Here is a 21,919-nt window from a genome sequence, read left to right on the forward strand (position 1 = left end):
TCCGTAACCAATGAAATAATTCGTACAGCATTTGAAGATGAACTTAAGACGATCTTATATAAATAAGACCTGACTATGAATACCGGCCTAAGTCTGTTAATATAGTCGTGTATATTGTACTTTCTTCTTATATGTATGTATACATGTATCTTTTTCTTGTCGTAGAAGTTTAATTGTTTCTAACACTGTATTGGTCGGATCATTATATTCAGATTCAAAAGAATTAACAATAAATTATGTAATGCATTTTATCAACTTCCTATTTTAGCTTAAATAAATCAATAAGCAGCTATCAAACTATATTCATTATAAAATTACTAAATTACCAATATTAATTTCAGAATAATAATATATATATATAATAATACACGTCCAATTCAAGACTAGGATTCTGTAACCTGGGTGTCGATTATCTGTAATTTTTTCTAAAGTAAAAATGTGAAAAATTTCCGCTAATCACAAATTGATTTTAAAATGAAATCGATATGCGATTGTTGGAAATTTTTCACTTTTCACGTTTTCACTTTAGAAAAAGTTACAGAATCAATATCCTGCTCTTAATGACGAGTTCGCTATCGTTAACGATAATCTTGCACATATATCTTTCATATAATATCAGATCAAAAAGATGCTCAACGATCGTTAACGATAGCGAATTCGTTGTTAAGAGGTTACAGAATCCCAGCCCAAATATGTTTACACAAGAATAAGTAACGACATACTTTTCATGCATGTATACCTATATATTAATTTATTTAGATAAAGTAAAATAATAATAATGCACAATTACTTAATTAAAAAAATAATTTCCTTTGAAACTTATGCATTTGACTTTTAATAATAATTGCGTAATTTAAATGTTTTTCACAAAAATATTTTTACTAATATTGTATATATATATTATAATTAATTAACACACTATGTCAGTTTCTTGATAATTTTAAATTAATAAATATAATGTCATATACATAAATATGTGTGCAAATATATATCTATATATCGATTATCTTTTTTTCAAAAATTCTCTATAAAAATATAAAATAAAAGATATATAAAATAAACAAATATAATAATAAAAATATATCAAAAGTGCACAAGAAAATATGTATATAAATAAATACATAAATAAATTGCATACGAATAAAAATAGAATATCAATAAATACGTCACAAGAGAGCGCCCTAAAGAGGAACGAACCTCCGGGCGCGTTTTCCTGACGCGGCGAGAGTTTCAATGCGTGTCCGCTCGATATTTTAACCGTCGCGAGCGCTCCATCATCTCCTTGTGCGAGTTCCAGCGACGTTGGGCGCGTACGAACGATACGTACATGTATATAACTCTATGGGGGCGCGATCAGTATTTTCTTACAGTGTGAATCCAAAATGTCAGACATCGATAAATGGATAGAGATCGCGAAAGAGTGCAAATACCTGCCCGAGTATGACCTCAAGGTAAAAAATGCAACGCGCCCCGGCCGCCTTCGATCCGCCTCCCCCGTGCGATTTAACGGTGATAATAACGCGCGATTAGGTTACTCGCCTGCGCGTTTATATCCTCTTGCCTTTCCCTTCCCCCGTTTGACGTGACGATCACGTTTAATTAATTCTTGCGATTTTTGTCGACAGAAACTCTGTGACATGGTATGCGACCTGTTGCTGGAGGAGTCCAACATCCAGCCTGTGTCCACCCCGGTGACAGTATGCGGAGACATCCACGGTCAGGTAATGACGGTTCTGATGCTCTAACCTTAAGATTGGAGTTAATCACCAGTTAGTCATAGTAAACCAGCATCCGTTGTTATACGTGTGCGAGATAGTCAGTGTCGACTGGAAGCACTCACTTTCAACCGAGTCTAAAAAAAAAAGAAAAAAATGCATTATTAGTTTATTGTATAATTCGTAGAATTGTCTCTTGTAATTTTTGTATCCAGTTATTCCCTTATTTCTCTTTCAATTTTCTCGATTTTATAATTCTGCACATTTATGTGCGGTCACATCTTTTAATTGTATCTCATATGCTTTTGCGTTGTTGCAGTTTTACGATTTAGAGGAACTGTTTCGCAACGGAGGCCCTGTACCAGATACGAATTACATATTTCTGGGAGACTTTGTCGATCGGGGCTACTACAGTTTAGAAACGTTTACTCGGCTGCTTACACTCAAAGCTAAATGGTCCGATAGGATAACATTACTTCGTGGTAATCACGAATCTAGACAAATCACGCACGTTTATGGATTTTATGGTGAGCGTAGCTCAGTTCTTTTTTAATTATTTTAGGCTTATTGTATACCGAGAACTCTCTGATTTTATTGCTCCTTTTATTATCTGTTATAGATGAATGCCAAAACAAGTATGGTAATGCTAATGCATGGAAGTACTGTTGTAGGGTATTTGATTTGCTCACAGTTGCTGCCGTAAGTATTTTTACAAAAGATTTTTTCTTCAAGTTTTACAATTTTTCTATACATTGCTTAAATGAAATGTTTTGTTACAGTTAATTGATGAACAGGTTCTTTGTGTACATGGTGGATTATCTCCCCAGATTAGAACACTAGATCAAATTAGAACGATTGAAAGGAATCAAGAGATTCCACACAAAGGTATATAATGATAATTAAAATATATTTTTTATATAAAATATTATGACATTCCACATTGTTAAATATTACATAATTAGGCAAATTATACTTACCAAACAATAATGAATTCTTTTTGCTTATATATATAATTACTGTATTATAGGTGCTTTCTGTGATTTGGTCTGGTCCGATCCAGAGGATGTAGAAACATGGACAGTAAGCCCGCGTGGTGCAGGTTGGTTGTTTGGCAGTAAAGTAACTTACATGTTCATGGAAGTAAACGATCTTAAACTCATCTGTAGGGCACATCAACTAGTTCAAGAAGGTATGGTTTTTCATTTATATAAATATTCCAATGTAAACATTTTAATTTCTACTGTACTTTCTTTGGTCATTGAAAATGTATAATATGTATTTCTTTTCTCTTTGGCAGGTTATAGGTACATGTTTAATGACAAACTTGTCACAGTGTGGTCAGCTCCAAATTATTGTTACCGATGTGGTAACGTAGCTAGTATCATGCAGTTTACAACAGTGGATCAGAGAACACCCGTGCTGTTCCAGGCAGTGCCTGATTCCGAGAGAGTAATCCCACCTCTAACGCCCACACCATACTTTTTGTGATCTAACTTAGTGGCTCATTTGTACGGACGCAGGAGAGAAGTGTCTGTGTCTAGACTTTACGGAATCACATGACTAGATTGATCGGACCCAGGCTGGTACTATGACGGAATGATAAAATATATCACAGGCTGGTAATATTCTAGAATTTTGATTTCCTTAAAAAGAATAAAATGAACAAAAAATTGTTTGATGCATTCTATGATCGAAATGCGATACTTCGAGGACTGAATTGTCGTGTGATTGCTCTTGTTCAGGGAATGTCCTTTAGATTTTTTAAGAACTTTATCAGGTTTTACATGTTATAAAGCTAACTTTTATATATATAAATAGTATCTGCCATTGCATCAGCCTGATTTTTGTAGTTCGAGAAAAAAGAAACAATATTTTGCACCAGAGTAAATGTGAACATTCTGTGGTCTAGACGCTTTTGCTGTCTACTGTGTACATCCTATAGAGCATTCATATCTCAGAGCAGCATCCTGGACTTTAATGTTCAAAAGACTAAGAGCTTTTAAATAATTTATGAACGCGAAAAACACAAATAGTCCAGTGCTGTGTGCAAACGATTAAATAAAAAAAGAAAAAAAAATTGAAATGTACCACATTCAAAAACATTCCGGCAAAGTACACTCTCTGAGTACAGTGAATGCTTCTTTGATTGCAATCGTTGTGCGTAGAATTCAGGTTTATTAAAGCGTGAGCATATATAGTACTGTTAAGGACTTCCTGAACATGTAAATGATCTGTTTCTGGTTTAGGTACTGTGTGTGCTGCGTGCAGTTCTTTTTTTCTTCTAGACGCGCAATCAGTGTTCTTAGTAGCAGAATCGTAAATTCGGCTCTTGCGCCGAGGTACAAATAGCGTATAGTAGTAGAGCCAAAGTTTCCTGCCTAGATAAGGAAATCCGGATCGTTAATCCATCTGTAGAAGTTTTTCTTATTATTTTTATGCACATGACACATTTTTTATGCTTAATTTTAAGTAATTCTGAGCTCAATATTACTTGTAAAGCATTTCAAGATACATATTGATATTTTTTTTTCTTCAAAAGAAAAAAAAAATCCACAGTTTGTTCTCGCCGCACTTCTCTCTCTTTCTCTATATATAATATATATATGTACAAAGCAATATTTTCAAATACTATTGTATTCTCCGAATCTTTGTACAGTTTCCAATATTGTATGCCAAATCGCTGTCGTACTAAAAATAATCGTAATTAGCTAATTGTCATAAGTTCATTAATGTAGGGAGCAACTTTAAAAGGAAAAAAAAACCGAGACCCTTGCAATGTGCCTCTAAATTAATAAGCGTTTGTGTAATATAATAATAACGATATTGATATGACATAATTAATGGAATGCACTGGCCATTGCGTATCATAAGCCTGAATTCTGACCATCGATTTTTGCTAGCTCACGATAATTCCTAATCGATCACAGACCCGACAAATACGGCATTGGCATTGTGGCACTGGCTGTCAAGTTGAGACTACTCTATTTTGAATTTTGTGATATAGATCGAAGGAGGCGTGTGCATTGGTAATGTCGATGTTTATAACGACTCTCCTTGTCACACCGTGGTGAAGTTTTGTGAAGACCCGTTATTTTAAGAAATATAATAAACTTTTGAACAGTGCCTTCAGAACTATAACATGACGGTCTACTAGAAGTATAAATGCTTTCTTACTGACAGATAATCATAGACGAACTAACATAAGGACGAAGAGTCACACAAATACCAGAGCTTAACGAGAACGTACGAGAAAAACATTTCTTTTTACCATTTCTCTTTTAACACTATTTCGCAAGTTTCCTACTATGATATATACATATATATATATATTTGGAACAAATGTTTTCTTTTTTTTTTTTTTTTTTTTTTTTTTCGCGAAACTTTTCTACGAGAGATGTTTACGTTTTACAATTTTACTATACACTCCTCTACTCCTTTTAGGTCTTATATTTTACATCACGCGCGCAAGATATTATCTATTTGTCTACTACATTTATTGCAACGTACGTACAATTATACGCAATATTTTACACGAATAAATATATTACATTAGGTGAAAGAGCGTATCCCCGAAAGAACGAAACGAGACACGGAGCTTGCGTTACAAACTCGACTCGCTACATTTGCAGCCTCCGAGTCGTGAAATGGAGTCGCAACGACGTGAATGTCCTATGTGCGATACGGGTATCCTAGAAATTCTTGGGAAAAAAGTATTAGCCTCTGTATCGATTATCGGGGTGTTCGCGGCGTTTCCTCTTCCGAAATGCCTCTGTCTGTGATCGCTTTAATCTTATCGAAGTGTCCAAGCGCTTGCGACGACTCGATACCATAAATAAAATCGGCAAGCTCGCGAGAGAGAACAAATAAAGACAATTTGCAAGATAAATAAAATAACGAAGACTAATTTAGCTTAATGTGCTCCGTGCGGGAGCTTGAACACTGCGCATAATCCTTAAAGATCTCACAGGTAGACATCATTTTAAAACGATCATCATGTACCTTGAAAGTATAGACTTTGTTATGTTAATGTAATGAAGAACGTCTGTAATAAAAATGCGTGAAAAATTGCACTTGATTGCATTTTGCCAATAAAACTCCTGATTCATGTACATGTAAGCGATTGTAAATAGATAGAAAAAATAAGAGTACAAATTACTACAAATGAAATAAGGAGTAATATAATAGGAGAGTGGTATGAGATACATGATTAAACGGCGGACGAGTTTTTTTTTTTTATTAATCTTTAATCAGTTTATATATATATATATATATATATTTACTCGTAATAATATTATTTTCATCATATATATATATATAATAATTCTATTTACTCCTATATTTATATATATATATATATATTTATATATAATAATATAGCGTATTTATGTTCATTATGTATAATATATTATCTACATTTATAATCCCTATGAAAGGCATCTCCAAACAGACTTCAGATTTACTTCTCTCTTTTTTCTTCTTTAAATATCTTATTTATTCATAAAAATACAGGGGGGTTCGCATGCGCCATGCGTGAAATTTGGCCTGTTTCGCCCGAAACCGAAAGCCCATCAAATTGGTCGAATTACTCTACATGCTTGTTGATTCTAGTGAAATTACTTTCTTTTCGTCTCTACTTGCGCTTCTATATCCATCCGTAAGAATTTTGATCAATTTAATAGAATTGTACTTATTCTGTAACTCACACATCACAATTACATATACATATTTATATGAGAATTTCGTAATAATTTTAAAATGGAATTTTTCAATAGCAACAAATGCAGTAACAAAATGCAACGAGTGAATTTTATTGTTGGTACGCGCGAAGTTTTTTCTAACATTATCGAGAAAAAAATGATAATTAAAATGACGATAATTTAAATGCCTTTAAAAAAAAAAGTCGTGTAGAATCTGATTAACATTCTAAATCCAACAAGTAACATATATATATATATGATTTTATCAACGTATCGAAATCTACGATTTGTCAGTCTTATGATTATTCGTACTCCGCGTATATTTTACCATTAAATCTATATATACAAAATATTGAAAAGTACTTGCTCTAGAAAGTTTTGTTGTACGAAATTTTTCGTTCGTCAGAAAACAGAGAGAGGAAAGAGACATTATATTACAATTTTTATTATCAAACGTAATGCACAACAGCATAATTGACTTTTATCAATGTGCTTATTCTCGCTGTGCGATAGAAAAAAAGGCTCACGATGAAAAGCACATTATACATATCTCGGCAGCGCTATATATCAGAAGAAATTTATCACAAAATTATTGTGATCAACAAGTCGTGTTTTCGACATCGTGAAAGGGCGACACTCGGTTCCCGACAGAACGGCGATTCACGCAATGGTGCCGACATCTCAATTACAAAAGGAATATAATCGAAGATAAACGAGATAATAAAAACATACTTCTTCCCTAAACGTAGGTAGAAATTGGTAACTTTTGACTCACTCATTGAAAAAGTATCTTTTTCTCTCTCTAGCCAATCCGGCTTTTTTTTAACTTCTCTTCTCGACCGTCGTTTCTGGGTTAAACATTTGCATTTCTTCTCGTGCCTCTTATTTCGATATAATTGCAACGAGGGACACGCACCGATTCGTTCATCTCGATTAAGAGGAAGTGAAAGATCCAATATATGTGAATTTCTTGTATAAAAAATGCGAAGAAAAAGAGTGAAAAAAGTTACATTAATATAGGTTTAATTTAAATAATTCTCATATCGCTAGATTAAATCAAATTTAATCTAGTTGTAATAAGTTAAGCGCCGGCTTATTAATTAAATGCAATTAAAATACTAAGATCACGTAACATATATATAGTCAATCATAACTAATGCGATATATCTGATAAAACATTTCCATAATATCGTACTGTGTTTACAGTGTGTTATGTTTAACATCGAAATAAATCAATGTTTAAAAAAAGTAACATTTGAATAAAATGCGCAATAAAAATTTCGAAATATATTGTTAAAACAGAAACTATAATTTAAAAAAATATATATAAAATTTCTCTTCTGCGTATAAAAATTACGACAGTTTCTCGGAATTTTATTAAATTTTACTCAAGGATTTTTCTAATGTAGATGGTCTTAAAACTTGTATAAAATTACTTTTTAAACATTGAGCAATGCATATATATATATATATATATATATATATATATATCGTTTTTAAAGAGACAATCACAGTTTAAAATGTATCTGTTCGTATTAAATCTTGCCGATAAATGCGAAAAATAATAAAAGAGAACAAATGCGAAAAATTTCGTTCACTTCCTCGTAATTTGACAAAATAAGACGGCGATGTCGCTTGCGGCTCTCGAGCACGAATATATAACACGGAATTATACAAAGACAGGACTAGTACTTTCAACATAGTTATTATTAAACTTTTCGTACAATATGTACACAAAGTTGAACCCACAAACGAGAGGCGCGTGCTGGTTTTTGCGGTTTTTTTTTTCATTTTTTTTTCTTTTTCATTAGATTTCTTTTTTTTCTATCATTCTTTTGCTCGATAGACTCTCACTCGCACTTAAATATTAAAGGGTTGGGCATGATAATACTCTTTGTAGTATAATGCCCTAAGTCTTGCTGATCCAACGCTTTAGCTTTCCCGTAAGCAATTACTGTATTCCCAGACATCGACATTTTTTAAAATAAAATATTTAAACGGTAGAAGAACATCCATATACATGCACTAATCATTACTCCTTTCATCCTGTGAATCTTTGATTAAAACTTCATCTTTTTGAAAAAAAAATAGCTTTCAAGATTATATTATATTCCTTTAAACCTAAATTTTTAAAATTAAAATATTCTGATAACTAAACAAATAAATTTTTTAAATTCAAGTAAAAGTTATCTAAAATTTTCTAAAGAATAAGCTCATTTGATCTTCTTTTTTATTTCGAAAATCTTATTTGCTAAATTCTCTCGATGTTTATTTGTCAAAAATATTGCTTTAAAAATAATTGAAAAATTGATATGTGTATGTGTATGCATAATTGGTGTTTTTTCGAAACTCGTTTTTCATAATCGACAATTACTGCTGATAATATTGATAAAATAGTCATTGACAAATATTAAATAATTATCAATAAATATCAAAAGCAATCGTATTAATATTGAATTTCAACGCAACATTTTTCAATAAGGATATCGAAAAATGTTAATACAAGATATTATGTTAGTCTTTTCATCTGCGCTTTTTTTACTTCCTAACATCACATATATAATTTAAAAAATTGTTTTCTTTGTTTTCATAATATAAATGTATTTTTCTTAAAATACAAAAAACGAGCTAAAAACAGATCAATTTTCTTTTATCGTTAGGAAATTAGATAGATTTTAAAAATTTTGAAAAGAATTTGCTTGGTCATTCAATTCGATAATTCTTAAATTTTTCCCCAAAACTATTTGACAATAGACGATTAAAATGAAATATATATTCTATCCTATTCGTTAATAAAACTCTCGACTTTTTTAATAAGGTTGATCATGCATTTGTATATCATCGGATTAAATACAGAAAGCGTACGATGTCTGGTAAATACAGAAACTGTTACCCCTACTGTTTCTTAACGTCAAATAATATACAACGTTTACTGTATGAAGTATCATCATTTAGTTAAGTCTTATAGTATGGACAAGTATCCTTAGGCTAATAGGCCCAAGGTCCGTGTTATAATTCATGTTGATCTCTGGAACGTTGGGTTCGTGGCCACGGATGTGATTGAAAGTTCGACGATAAAAGAAATATAAAATAGACAAAAATTGGAAAATTAAACAATAAGGAATATCAATTATATATATATATATATATATATAAATAAGCCAACTTTGCAGATCTCGATTTTATAATAATTTCTATACCGGACATATTCATTTTAATATATATATTGATCTCTGGTATATATATATGATCTTGTATATATATATATATTAAAATGAATATGTCCGGTATAGAAATTATTATAAAATCGAGATCAGCAAAGTTGGCTTATTCGTGGAAATAAATATAATTTTTATAATTTGCAATGTGTGATCATAAAACCATATAATTAACCGTATGATTTAACATCACTAATGTAAAACATAACAAAATCCTAAATTTAATATAATTTTGTCGTTTAAAATAAATTATAACAATTAAAATTAATCAACTGGATAAAAAGGACGAAAAATTACGCCTCCCATAACATCCTCGTGGCCACAAACTTGACAGGCGATTAGCGCATATTTACGATATCTTCTATGGAGAGGCAAGATGAAACAATCACGTCGACAGAACGTGCGGAATTAATCGTTATATGCGTATACATAAGGAGCAATATCTTTCAAGACACGAACGACGTTTCGAACGGCGTCAGCCACCGGTTTTTTTTTTCATCTTTCTGCGATTTTACGACGTTTCCACAAATGAATGAAACAATCTCGGAGCAACTGGTATCTCCGTTTCGCGAGAGAGGCGATTAATTATCACAAGTAGTCCATCTGGACATGCACATATATTCATACATATATGTATATGTTATGTCATAAGAAACAATATAAGAAGCAAAATTCTTCAATAATCTTTTTTTTTAACTATTTAAGTAATGACTTTGAAATGAAAAAAAAAAATGTGAAATTTTCTCGCGACAGAGATACGTGTGCTCATGTAAATGTTTCTATATGTACATGTTGCGCTTCTTTACTTCCTTATCGTCGTAATACTATGAAAATATCATTTCAGCGAGGAATAATATAAGAGAGCTCTCCGCTCTTCGTACTTTAGTTGCGATTCTCGAAGAAACAAACGACGCGCGTACTGCGAACGATTCAATTTTCCATTTTTTTTTACACTTTTATAGTAATCTAGTAAAAATGGAAATGCAAAGGAGAAATGCCATACAGTATTCTATTGCGCAAAAATTGGAAAATAGAAAACTTATCGAGAATATGAGTCTCTCAAACAAAAGATCTCTCAAATCAAAAAATTCATGAAATAGTTTAAATAAAGAAAATTATCAAAATAATTTAAATAAAAAGTTTACCTTATAATATCTTATTATACAAAAAAATTATATATCTTATTAAAAAAAATTCGTTTTCTTTTTTGCAAAAATATTATATGCATATGTCTATGTAATATTCTTAATATTAATTTTGCTTAATTATATTATAGTAAGGCAAACTATTAATAAATATTCTCGATGGAAATATTTCGTTAAAATTATAATTAATTTGTTGAAAATAAAAATATACATAACTGAATAATTACTGAATTATTTCAATATAAATCAGAATTGTCACAATAAAATATAATTATATACTATAAGTTATGAAAATAAAATTTTGTATTTTTGAAAACTAATGATACTATAACATATTATTTTGTTTTAAAATTTGCAGAATTTTACTAAAAATTGCGTTGTTTCTAAACATTATTTAATGTTAAATATTTATTGAATTATTAAAATATTGATGAAAACTGTTGATATAATTATTAAATAATTTCGTAAAATTAAACTAAAAAATGCAAAAATATATATAAAAAATTGTGTAATAAACTTAGTTTATAATGTTATTCAAATACAGTTATTGAATTAATTTGAAAATAGATTGAAATTTCAGTATTATTTCAGTATGATTTCATTATAACGTCTGTAAAATATTTCCATCAAGAATGCCAAAATATTCGTGAATAAAAAAAAAAATATAAAATTGCTAAGTAAAATCGACTAGAAAATTTAACTATTAAATAATTTAAAAACTCCACTTTTACGTTGATTATTATAATAAAATGTAGTAGCTAAAACATAACAAATTGTCTTTATAAACATTTTTATAATTTAATAACATCATATATATATCTATCATGTTTTTCTTTTTTCTAATTATTCTTATTAATTAATAATACTAGTCAACCAATGTTCCAAATTAAGTAAATAATTTCGTCAATTTATGGATTGCTCTTATAAACCTTAATTAAAAGACTTAAACTTTAATTAAATGGAAATCGCTTTATCTTACAAGTGATAATACGAGTAGAAAATTAGCGCAAACGGTCTTCAAAAATAATAAATGGAAGATCGGAGATCGTCCGAAGAACGCGCGACGCAAGTGGAAAATCCTATATACGATTAACGATTAATGCGTTTGTAATGGCGCGATATAAAAGTCGCATCAAAAATGTATAAACAAACGAACCGATATACTATAATAAAGTAAAGAGAGTCTTTTGCGTTGCGCGCTTGGACTATACTTTCGGAGTGTTGAATGGTGGCGACGACGACGATAGATTAACGATGACGACGACGACGACGACAAAGATGACGATGACTCGATGTTGACGGTTGTGGAATACATATACGTAATAAATACTCGCATCCGGATGCATGTGTAATACAGACGTGAAACACTGAGTATACGAGGTTTTTACGTATATATAGTTTCGTTTTCTTCTGTGGCTCCTCTTCTCGCTGTCATGTTAGCTGAAGAATTTTCGGTGAATGTTTCCACTTTTTCGCTCTTGATCTTTCTGTGTTATTTCGCGCCGAAAACAATTGCATTTTCGGTGAATGTGAAAAGTTACAGTTCTTATCTTTTTACTTTTGACAGATAGAATTATCGTGATCACTAGATCATGAAGATACTCATAATGTATTTATTCCTGTCGACGATGTGCAGGTGAAGAAAGAATGATAACGGGAGAAGAAAGTAACTGTATAATATCACACCCTTTACGCACGTTGATGGCGAGCGATAATTGCGAGGAGAAGATCACATCGATACGTCGTGGCGAGGTATCTAGAAAATGTATATGTCTGTCTGTATGTATGCATGTATGTAAATGTGTGTTAATACGTTTCGATTTGTGATGCTCGATGATTCCACGTCGAGCTGGGATGACAATAACGCGTCGTCATCGGCCAGTCGATCGATCCAAACGATTGATCCTTCATTCAGTCATTTCGTGGTGTGTCTGCTGCTGCTGCTGTATTTTTTTTCTTTTAACTTCGAGAGCGGTAGTAGTAGAAAGTGGCGGTAATAGTAGCAATAGTAGTAATAGTTAATGATAGTAGTAGGTGGCCTACGGTGAGCGGTACGTAACGAGAGTCTTATTTTTATTCGATCGGATTATGCAATGTGAACACACAATGACGTAGTTGCGCGGTACGTGTTTGCGTACAGAAATATATTATATTATAGTCTTTTAGTTTCGATAAAAAAGTTCAGTTCCCTCCTCGGATTGATTTACCCATCTCGAGGTGGCGCGCTTTCTTTCTCTCCCTCCCTTTCTCTCCCTCTCTCGCTCTCACTCTCTTTCTCTCTCTAACTTTTATATTTTTTTCTTTAATATTTTTTTATTTAAATCCTCCCTCTCTCTTTTCGCTCCCGACGTAATTACTTTCTATATCGTCCACTGTTCCATTTCGTTCCATTTCGTTTGAACGATTTCTCCTCCTTATTCGTCCTCCTTCGTTTGTACACCGCAACGAACACACACATTTATATTATTTATATGTATATATATACTTTTATATATATATATTTATTATACATACACAAACAAAGCCTTTCCCCATTCGGTATTCGAGTTCTCTTTTTTTTTCTCGTTGGGCTCTTTTCTTTCTGCTTTCTTTCTATTCATTTGTTGCTTGTCGTCTGTTTGTTCGGTTTTCTTACCTTTTTGTGTGTATATATTTATAACATATGTATAATATGTATATAGGTATTCAGCTTCGTTTAGCGTCACTTTGTTTATTTACTATCTTTGAATTGCTGAATTCAATAGGAAAGGAACGTAAAACATTTTACTCTCGAGTAGTAAAGCCGCCGCTGATTGTACCTGTAATTTAGGAAACAGACGAATTCTATATACTTGAACGAAATTATTTTATGATATTATTACCTTAAATAATAAATATTTTTTGGACCGAATAAAATATTCAATAATTAAACAATTATTTGATTGATTTATATAATATTAATTTAAAAACTATATCGTTTGCTTTGGAAATTTGTCCTACGCGCGCGTTCGATATATTTTTTTAAAACTTACTTCAGGCAACCTAATGAGAAGATCATGAAATCGACTTGGCTGCTGGGGCGCACTGTGTTCGACAAAACTTCGCAAACAGCTCATGTATCGTTCTTGTATCTGTTCTAATTCCAGTGTACCACCTCGTGCTAAAGGAGACAAACGAGATCAGGTAAAATATGCAAAGATTCCGCTATCCAATATATTTAAAAAATTTGAGGCATTAAATTTTTATAAGTATAATTTATGGAATTTTTTATTTTGACTTGATTTTCATATTTTCATTAGATTTAATTAAATTAAATTGGATTTAATATATTGAATAATGATAATTTATTTAAAAGAATGTATATAGATTTTTTAGTAAACAAATTTAATTTAAAATTACACATTCTATGCATGCGTATGCGGAGGTGCTTTAAGAAAATATTTTAAACTTACATTTCGTATCTCCAATTGTAGCATCGGGAAGAAGGTACATTTATATTATTATATAATGCTTATGTTACATAATCAAAAAACTTAAAGAACAGGATAACAATCAATAAAAAAAAATGCGAACCGACGTCAGTAAAAGTACCTACCTTGTGAGAGCATAGTGATTACTTTTAGACAAACATATTCCTCCATCCGTAGCCTCACCCGCCTGAACATTAGCGTGACATATGTTATTTTCTCTACCATGAGCCCTACGTCTTGCCGCAATTGGTCCATGGTTATCGGTCGACCCATCATGCTGGTTAGGCACGTTTGCAACGTATACATGTTGTTCGTTACCTGATTGTTGAAGAATATATTAGAAACAAATTTAAATATATTCGTCATTTAATCCACAAATAAAATATATATATTTTTTATTATATTATGGGTTTGTAAGACGCATAAATGACTACAAAAGTAATTACTTCTTGCATAAAATCTGCATTCGTTCCGTCAGTACCAACATTAGTTAACCCATGCTGACCATGCATCGCTTGATAGGCAGAGGTGGTCAACACAAGAAGTTCATGCCACTTATGGGTAAGCAACCTCGTATGAACTTCGACCGGTAGCTCAAGGTAAAACGGTAACCTTTTGGTCCACTGCACCAACTTGTACACTATGCTGTCTCCTATTTGACACAGCTTCTCACTTAAATCTGAATTATGGTCCAGCAGCTCGTCCAAGTTCTGTAACGTGGAAGATTTATGTAATCTTGAAGCTCGATATTTTTTGTTTGAGAGTTAACCATACATAATATTTTATATATCCTTATCTTTTAATTAAAATAATGTAATAAAAAATTAGTTAAAACATTATTTTTATTTGTTGTTATTATTTTCAGAAATAAAAAAATTAAGCTAATTAAATAACATTTATTAATTACATTTGCAAATGTTTTAGATATACGAAAAATATTCTTTTGTGAAAAAAAATTATATCAATTAATGTTTCTACGTTGGTCGTTTTAAAAATAAAAAATTATGTACATTTTACTCTAAAAGAAAGTAATAATATTCACGTACTCTCAATGTGGCGATATCTTGAAACTCGTCGCAGTCTATAAGGGTTTGGATCATAGTTAGGGTTGCATCCAGAGGAAAGACTCGATCCCTCGAACTGCTTACTGTATTATCTAGCCTTTGCCGTAAATGCACCACCTTAAACACACATACCATTCACATTAATACATATTATTATAAATTGTTTCATATTTTTATTCCATACATTTTCATTTTCAGATATTCCACATATCGATGCAACTTATTTCTTTCAATATTTGTCATTATTATTATTATGTGACATCGGAAGCCTTTCTAGCGTTTACCCAAAAGATTTTTCGAAAAGACTGAAACGAAAATTACGATTCCTAAAGCATTTTTCTGGTCGCAATCCGAGTTCGGTGGCCGCGCGCGTGATCCAACCGGTAAAGGTTCAGCCTTTCACTGACCTTTCGGACCTCGAAACACTTCCTCGGGGTCGGGAGAGTGCACGAGAGCGAGATAAAGAGAAAGAGAAAAGGCCCAGCAACTCGGTTGACTTCGGGGGAAAGCTGGTCGCTTTGTCGGATGTCTCGAAGATCCATGTAACGTAAGCGACCGTCCTGGAGAACCGTGGGATGCATTCGCAGTTGAAGGCTCGATATGAGGAAGAAACGAGAGTGACGCGGGGAAGATGAGGGAGGAGATATCCAGAAGAGGTGGAAGGGTGAGGTCACTGTCCCTCGTGCAGACTTTCACGAGTTACGAAACCATCGGAGAACTGCCCGTCCTTGGCACCGGCTGCCGCTGATTTTCTATTGTCCCTGCCTTCGTCGCCGATGTATCGTTCGCAGCGACGATGATGAACGACGTTTCACGCGTAACGAGACTTCGCGCGATTATAATGAAGGGGTATATCTGCGATGCTGTTAGTATCTGGTAATGTCTGCTGCAACTGTAGCTTATTGATGTACCCGCACTAAGTGCAGTAATTATGCCGTACGTAAATTACAATTCTGTTTGTGATTATTTCGACAGCAATTGTTAGTAAAATTGTAATAGTGAAATATTTTCGTGAAAGATATTATTTTTGTATGTGATAATTATGGCGCAAACATTTTTTTTAATTGACATATCTAGAAATGTTGACGTTTCTGCAAGATAAATTTAATAATAAAGATACGTAATATAATCAATTTTAATGTCATCGTATATATTTCACTCTCATTGTATAAAATATCAATATATATCTCGTAAACATATTTGTAATAATTATAGAAAGATTATTTATATTTCTTTTAAGCTAGAAACTATAATACATGCAATTAATATAAGTATTTTTAATTAATGTGTTTTTGTTTAGTCTCATATTTATAGACACATAATATATTATGTACAAATTCATACAAATAAAAATGATGTTATTTTATAATAAAGAACTTATTTACAGAATTTATTTTCTAATGATAAAAAATAAATGTCCAGAATTTCTCCGCGTTATATAATTTATATTAAAATTGATGATCGAATAATTTATTTTCGCGTTATTTTTACGGACAAATATATCTCTTTCCTCGATGAAAGCAATCGCGTTGAGTTAGCAATTCTTTATCTTTCACAAAATTTCCACTTCAAAGATGTATGTACATAGCTGTCTTATTGTGCATCTCACATATGATGATCCAACCGCGGCTCGAAAGTGATCTCTTTTTAATGGAGCACCGTAACAGTCAACATTTATCCAGTTTTGGTGGCATCAATTTCACTTTTGGCAATGGCCTCTACCAGGCTATTTGAGCGATCGCGGCAGTACTTTCGTTTGCTCATCTGATCGGACGTAATATGCGCATAATTTTTCAATCAGTTTCACGATCATTCCACTTGAAAAAATCCAGATGCGAATCATTCAATGCATACAATTCTGTAATATATCAAATAAAAAAAAACATTATTCAATCCTGTTGTAAACAATTCTATTTTCTGAAAATTATTTTCGTATTTCTCATTTATATAACTGATTTTTATATAATATTAATGATTTTTTTTATATTATGTTATCAAACATTTTTTTTTTTTAATGAAAAATCTTTGTCATTTGGGAAATATATAGAAATATTAGATATAATTTTTTGCAAGATATGCGGTTCGTATTATGTCAAAAAATGCAAAGAAAAAAATTGTACGGCACAATGACACCGACGACAATCAGTTGATTTTTGCTCGTTCTATCTATCGGCTTTCGCAATGTGGGAAACCTTGAGGCTTGCGCAAACCGAGCCGTAAGAAAGTGAAATTGTGACGGGGAGTTCATTCATTCCAGAATCGGTGAGAGAAACCGATCACACACAAACCGAATTTGCTATTTACCTCCGCGTAATTCCATTATTGTTTGACAATTCCACATTCCACTATTGTTTGGCATTAAAATATCTTAAATTCTCATGCAAAGTATGTATGTTCTTTTAAAGTGTTTGTATCAAAAATTTATACAACAAAGTAAAAGTGAATGACCAATCATTGATAAATAATCACTAAATTTGCATATATTCTGCGATTATATTTTTAAAAGATAATTGCACAAATTCTATGAAATCTTTATTATATTAGATATTTTTATTTCGTTATTATGTACAAATTATGTATGAATATGAATTTAAAATATAAAAAATTATCTCTTTCTCTATAATAAAATATATATATTTTTTTCATTTTTTAAAAATACTACCACCTACTTCAATTTATCTACGATTTATCTCTGTAATGTTAATTGCATATTTTCTGGTTCGTTACTAAGTGTAAGACCAGTGTGTTCATAATAATTTAATTAACGAGTATCACGTACACAATGTATTGTATCATTATCTCGTTTCCCAAAGTGTACTATATAGAGAACCAAGTACTTCATGATGTTTGATCTAAGATTTCTACTGATAGTAACAGGTTCTTTGCCGTCATAGATTCGTATAGATATCTATGATGCAATTCTGACTTCATCAAAGTGGTTCGATCTTTATTTTCCCACCTAAAGATATCGGTATTAAATACGGATTGCAAGTATCCAATCAAACGTATATTTAATAATAATAAATTTAATCCATAAGTAACAGAATATCTCTGGAAATAATCAATTTTACAAAAAGAAAAATAAAGAAAAATATAGTAAAAAAATAGATAAGTAAAAGAATAATTTTTAATTTGATTTTAAGCAGACTTTATCTTAATGCAGGATTTCAGACACAGTTAACAAAAAATATTTTTTTAATATTTAAAAATTATGAAAAAGAGACGTTAAAAAAATCGATAAAAAAATAAATAAAAGTGTAAGATAACTAAAGAAATTATTAGGTTGGAAGTGGAACAAAAGATCATCACGACGAAGATTTTCAAGCGATCTTGCATCGCAGCTGCTTCGAAAGTGAAAGCGAAGACGCCTGCGGCGCCTCAATTCTCATCTCAAAGCACCGGATTCCCTTGTTGGCGATCGAGAAGTCGACTTTTGTTGACCTATGCTCGATTTCTAACTAGAACTATGCTATATAAATCACGTAAATTAGACGACAAGCAAGCGATTCGCGCGAACGTTGATCTATTATATATATCGTGTGCAACCGAGGAAAGATAATATAAAAATTTCTCCCTTCTCGTACGAATTAATAGCGGACTTTTAAGTGGGATAATCGTGCGATCGGAGCAATTTTTAGAAAGTTTTCGCGCGTATTTCACGCACATCACCAATAATAAATAATAAATGATAAGCATCTGGCGCGACCGAAATTAATCTGTATTACGTCGCTGACGACAAATATGTTCTTGCGTAATGCTCGAATAATTAGGGAAAATGGGTACAAGTTATGACACCCGCGATGCACATCATGTCGCAATTGAACTAGTTCTCTATTTCGCGAAATATGCGGAAACAGTCGAGACGACGAATCTACTTTGGAGAATCTTTCTCTCTCGCTGAAGGCGAATTCGCACGGTTCAGCCTCGGTGATCAGCGATAAACCATTTGGCATGAATGCGTTGGATAAATTTTTATTTAGATATACTATGGGAAATGTTTAGCAATTCTGCGTAAAATCGTGAGAACATTTATGGCTCCAATTTAATGACAGATTCTTTAATTTGACTTTTCTCTTTTGTTAAAATGTCGACGTCATATATGAATTAACAATTTTTGATTTTAAAAAGCGATTTAATAACAAAGCCTTATTGTATATTTACAACCAAGTGGATTTTTCATTTCCTTAAGATACTTTGAGTTTAAATATTTTTTCACAGATATTTCATGATAAATATTAAAAGAAATTTTCTATATGAAATCTTCATACAATGAAAAAGAGTACTTGTGATTAATTTTTCTTCTGCTTCTAATCATCACTGATCATCGAAAATGCACCTGTACATTAAAAATGCAATTCCGCATATACACTTTAAAATAAATTCTAGAATGACAAAGCCGAAGAATACTCACTTCGGAGGGATTGGTGAGCGCCGTCTTCAGGATCGTCCCGTTGACGAGGTGGCCCGAGTGAGCAGGGTGGCTCGGATGACTTGGGGTGGATGGCGAATTGAGGGGATCACCTGACGAGATTTTGTGATGATGAAGAAAACTACCTGCCAGCTGGGCATGCTGCTGCTGCTGCTGGCTGTGATGAGCGGCTGCAGCCGCAGCCATGTGCTTGTCCAACATCGTCGTACCCATGGCACCCTTGGTGCCCCCCAGGGATCCCGAGCCGTTTACACCACCGACATTACTACTGCTCATGCCGCCACCAGCTTTGTTGCTCTTCTTGTGCTTCTTGTATTTCACCTACGAGCAATCTTTATTTTATGACAATTCACATTAATTCTTGACGGGTTTATTATCTATTTATCATGCCCTTTAAGGAAATCTCAGGTGATGTGGGAGAGAGTTTAACTTGCGGATTTTCTTGATTTACTTTTAAATAATTACAAATAACTATACTTATACGGATATATTTAAGCATCATTTTTTAAAGAGATTGTAAGGATGGAAAATAATTTCTAATTAAGTAATAACAATCTTTATACATATACAATTTATACGTGGATAGAATTTTTCGTTATATTTTACCGCAAAATTTACTACTATCATGGTTGGTAATAAGCCAAAAATTGCCATGCTGCATGTTAAAATTATTATATATAAACGATTAAGCTGAAAATATGCTGCATTGTGAAATTTATATAAAATATTTTATACGTTTATTACTTTTTTGGCATCTATTATATTTAAGACAGTTAAAGAATCATAAGTTTTTATTATATTTATTTTGTGATAAAGTCTTATTATATATTTGAAACAAAATAGATCTTTTATTTTCTTAAGATACTTTAAGTTTAAACATTTTTCGACAAATATTTCATGATAAATATTAAAATAAATTTTCTATATAAAAATCTTTATACAAAAAATTAAGAGAATTAATTATATATTATAATATAATTCGTATGATTAATTTTTGTTCTAATCATCGTTGATCATTAAAAATCTATGCATTAAAATTAGTTAATATTTAATAGTTTTTAATATATTTTAAAATTTATAAATTTTACTATATATTTTAGTCAAATAAACATATTTTATATCTCTTATTTCAATAGATATTAATATTTTTTATTGTGGTCAATATTAATGAGAGAAACTCTTATAAAATTTCTTTCAATACCACATATTGCCACACCATGAATTTCAGAATAAATTCTAAGAGAAAATTCTCTCTGTATAGAAAGTAAAATAAACAGTATTTTCATTGAGAATTTTTATATTATTTCTATTTTAATTATTTCAATTTTCTATCTTAATTATTATAAGTATATAACAATATTATGTTAATCTGAGATTCTACAATCACTTTTCTGCAAGAATAAACTCGCAAATTTATTCTAATATTTATCTCAATTATCATAATTATATTTACATGGACGACGTATATAAATTTTGCATAAATTTTGCAGCATAAAATAATAAATATTAACACTACGAGGAATAATTTTTGTGTCAAACAATGTAATGATCGATAAAATGTGAAAAGATAAATGAATAATATTTTTATTTTACTTGTATTCATAATTTTCTGCATGACTAAAGAGAGAAATGTTAGCAAAAGAGAACATGAAAGTTTATGGTGAAAAAATTAAGAATGTTAATAAATAATTAATAATCGATGTTTATTTAAAAAAAAAATTATAATGTAGTAAATATATATATATATATATATAAATGTTAATAAATATATATTATTTATAGAATATATAAAACAGAAATTGAGCAGTTGACGTAGTGACCTAACCTTATATTGTTGTTAAAAATCTTGTTTAGTCCATACCTTGTAAAGATTGTACACTGCACCGGAATTCCTTCCCCCAGGCATCCGGTCTTCTCGAACCGCTTGCAAAACCATACCCTGTTCGATGCATTTCTTAAATCGGCAGTATTGACATCTGTTCCTCTGCGCTTTCGTAATTTCGCAGCCGCCCTCCGCCACGCACGTATACACTCGCCTATTTTGTACAGTTCTCTTGAAGAAGCCCTTGCACCTGTCAATCAAATCAATTAATCAAACTCTTTCATTTTATCTATACACACATCAATTTTATCTTACCGCAGTTTAATTGCTGCGAATTCATTGTGCACAATAAAGTTTATATATATATAAATCGATCGAGC

At 31.5% G+C, this 21,919-nt stretch overlaps 2 protein-coding genes across 5 annotated transcripts in view; one reads left to right on the forward strand and one right to left on the reverse strand.

Annotated features, from left to right (window-relative positions):
• Positions 1–1,267: 1,267 nt before the first annotated feature.
• On the forward strand, positions 1,268–5,785 carry PpV (Protein phosphatase V). The gene is made up of 7 exons (XM_029309135.2): positions 1,268–1,451; positions 1,626–1,721; positions 2,035–2,242; positions 2,335–2,414; positions 2,495–2,600; positions 2,743–2,904; positions 3,013–5,785. Exons 1-7 carry the CDS (start codon positions 1,383–1,385, stop codon positions 3,201–3,203), a joined length of 912 nt encoding a protein of 303 aa, XP_029164968.1. The 5' UTR covers positions 1,268–1,382; the 3' UTR covers positions 3,204–5,785.
• A 5,529-nt stretch (positions 5,786–11,314) lies between these two features.
• Hr4 (nuclear hormone receptor 4) overlaps positions 11,315–21,919 on the reverse strand; it is a 213,556-nt gene continuing 202,951 nt past the window's right edge. For 2 of the 4 annotated variants that reach the window (XM_029309102.2, XM_085486329.1), the window contains 7 exons: positions 21,579–21,789; positions 19,700–20,038; positions 15,271–15,405; positions 14,671–14,934; positions 14,350–14,542; positions 13,787–13,914; positions 11,315–13,573 (listed from right to left, as the gene is read on the reverse strand). In XM_029309102.2, coding sequence (XP_029164935.2) covers positions 13,493–13,573; positions 13,787–13,914; positions 14,350–14,542; positions 14,671–14,934; positions 15,271–15,405; positions 19,700–20,038; positions 21,579–21,789 — 1,351 coding nt within the window. In that variant the 3' untranslated portion in view covers positions 11,315–13,492. The remainder of the gene's footprint in view (positions 13,574–13,786; positions 13,915–14,349; positions 14,543–14,670; positions 14,935–15,270; positions 15,406–19,699; positions 20,039–21,578; positions 21,790–21,919) is intronic. The other 2 variants (XM_085486331.1, XM_085486330.1) reach the window with 1 other exon arrangement.

Source organism: Nylanderia fulva, unplaced genomic scaffold (assembly GCF_048542155.1).
Source record: "Nylanderia fulva isolate GAGA-0341 unplaced genomic scaffold, ASM4854215v1 Scaffold42, whole genome shotgun sequence".
Lineage (NCBI taxonomy): Eukaryota > Metazoa > Arthropoda > Insecta > Hymenoptera > Formicidae > Nylanderia > Nylanderia fulva.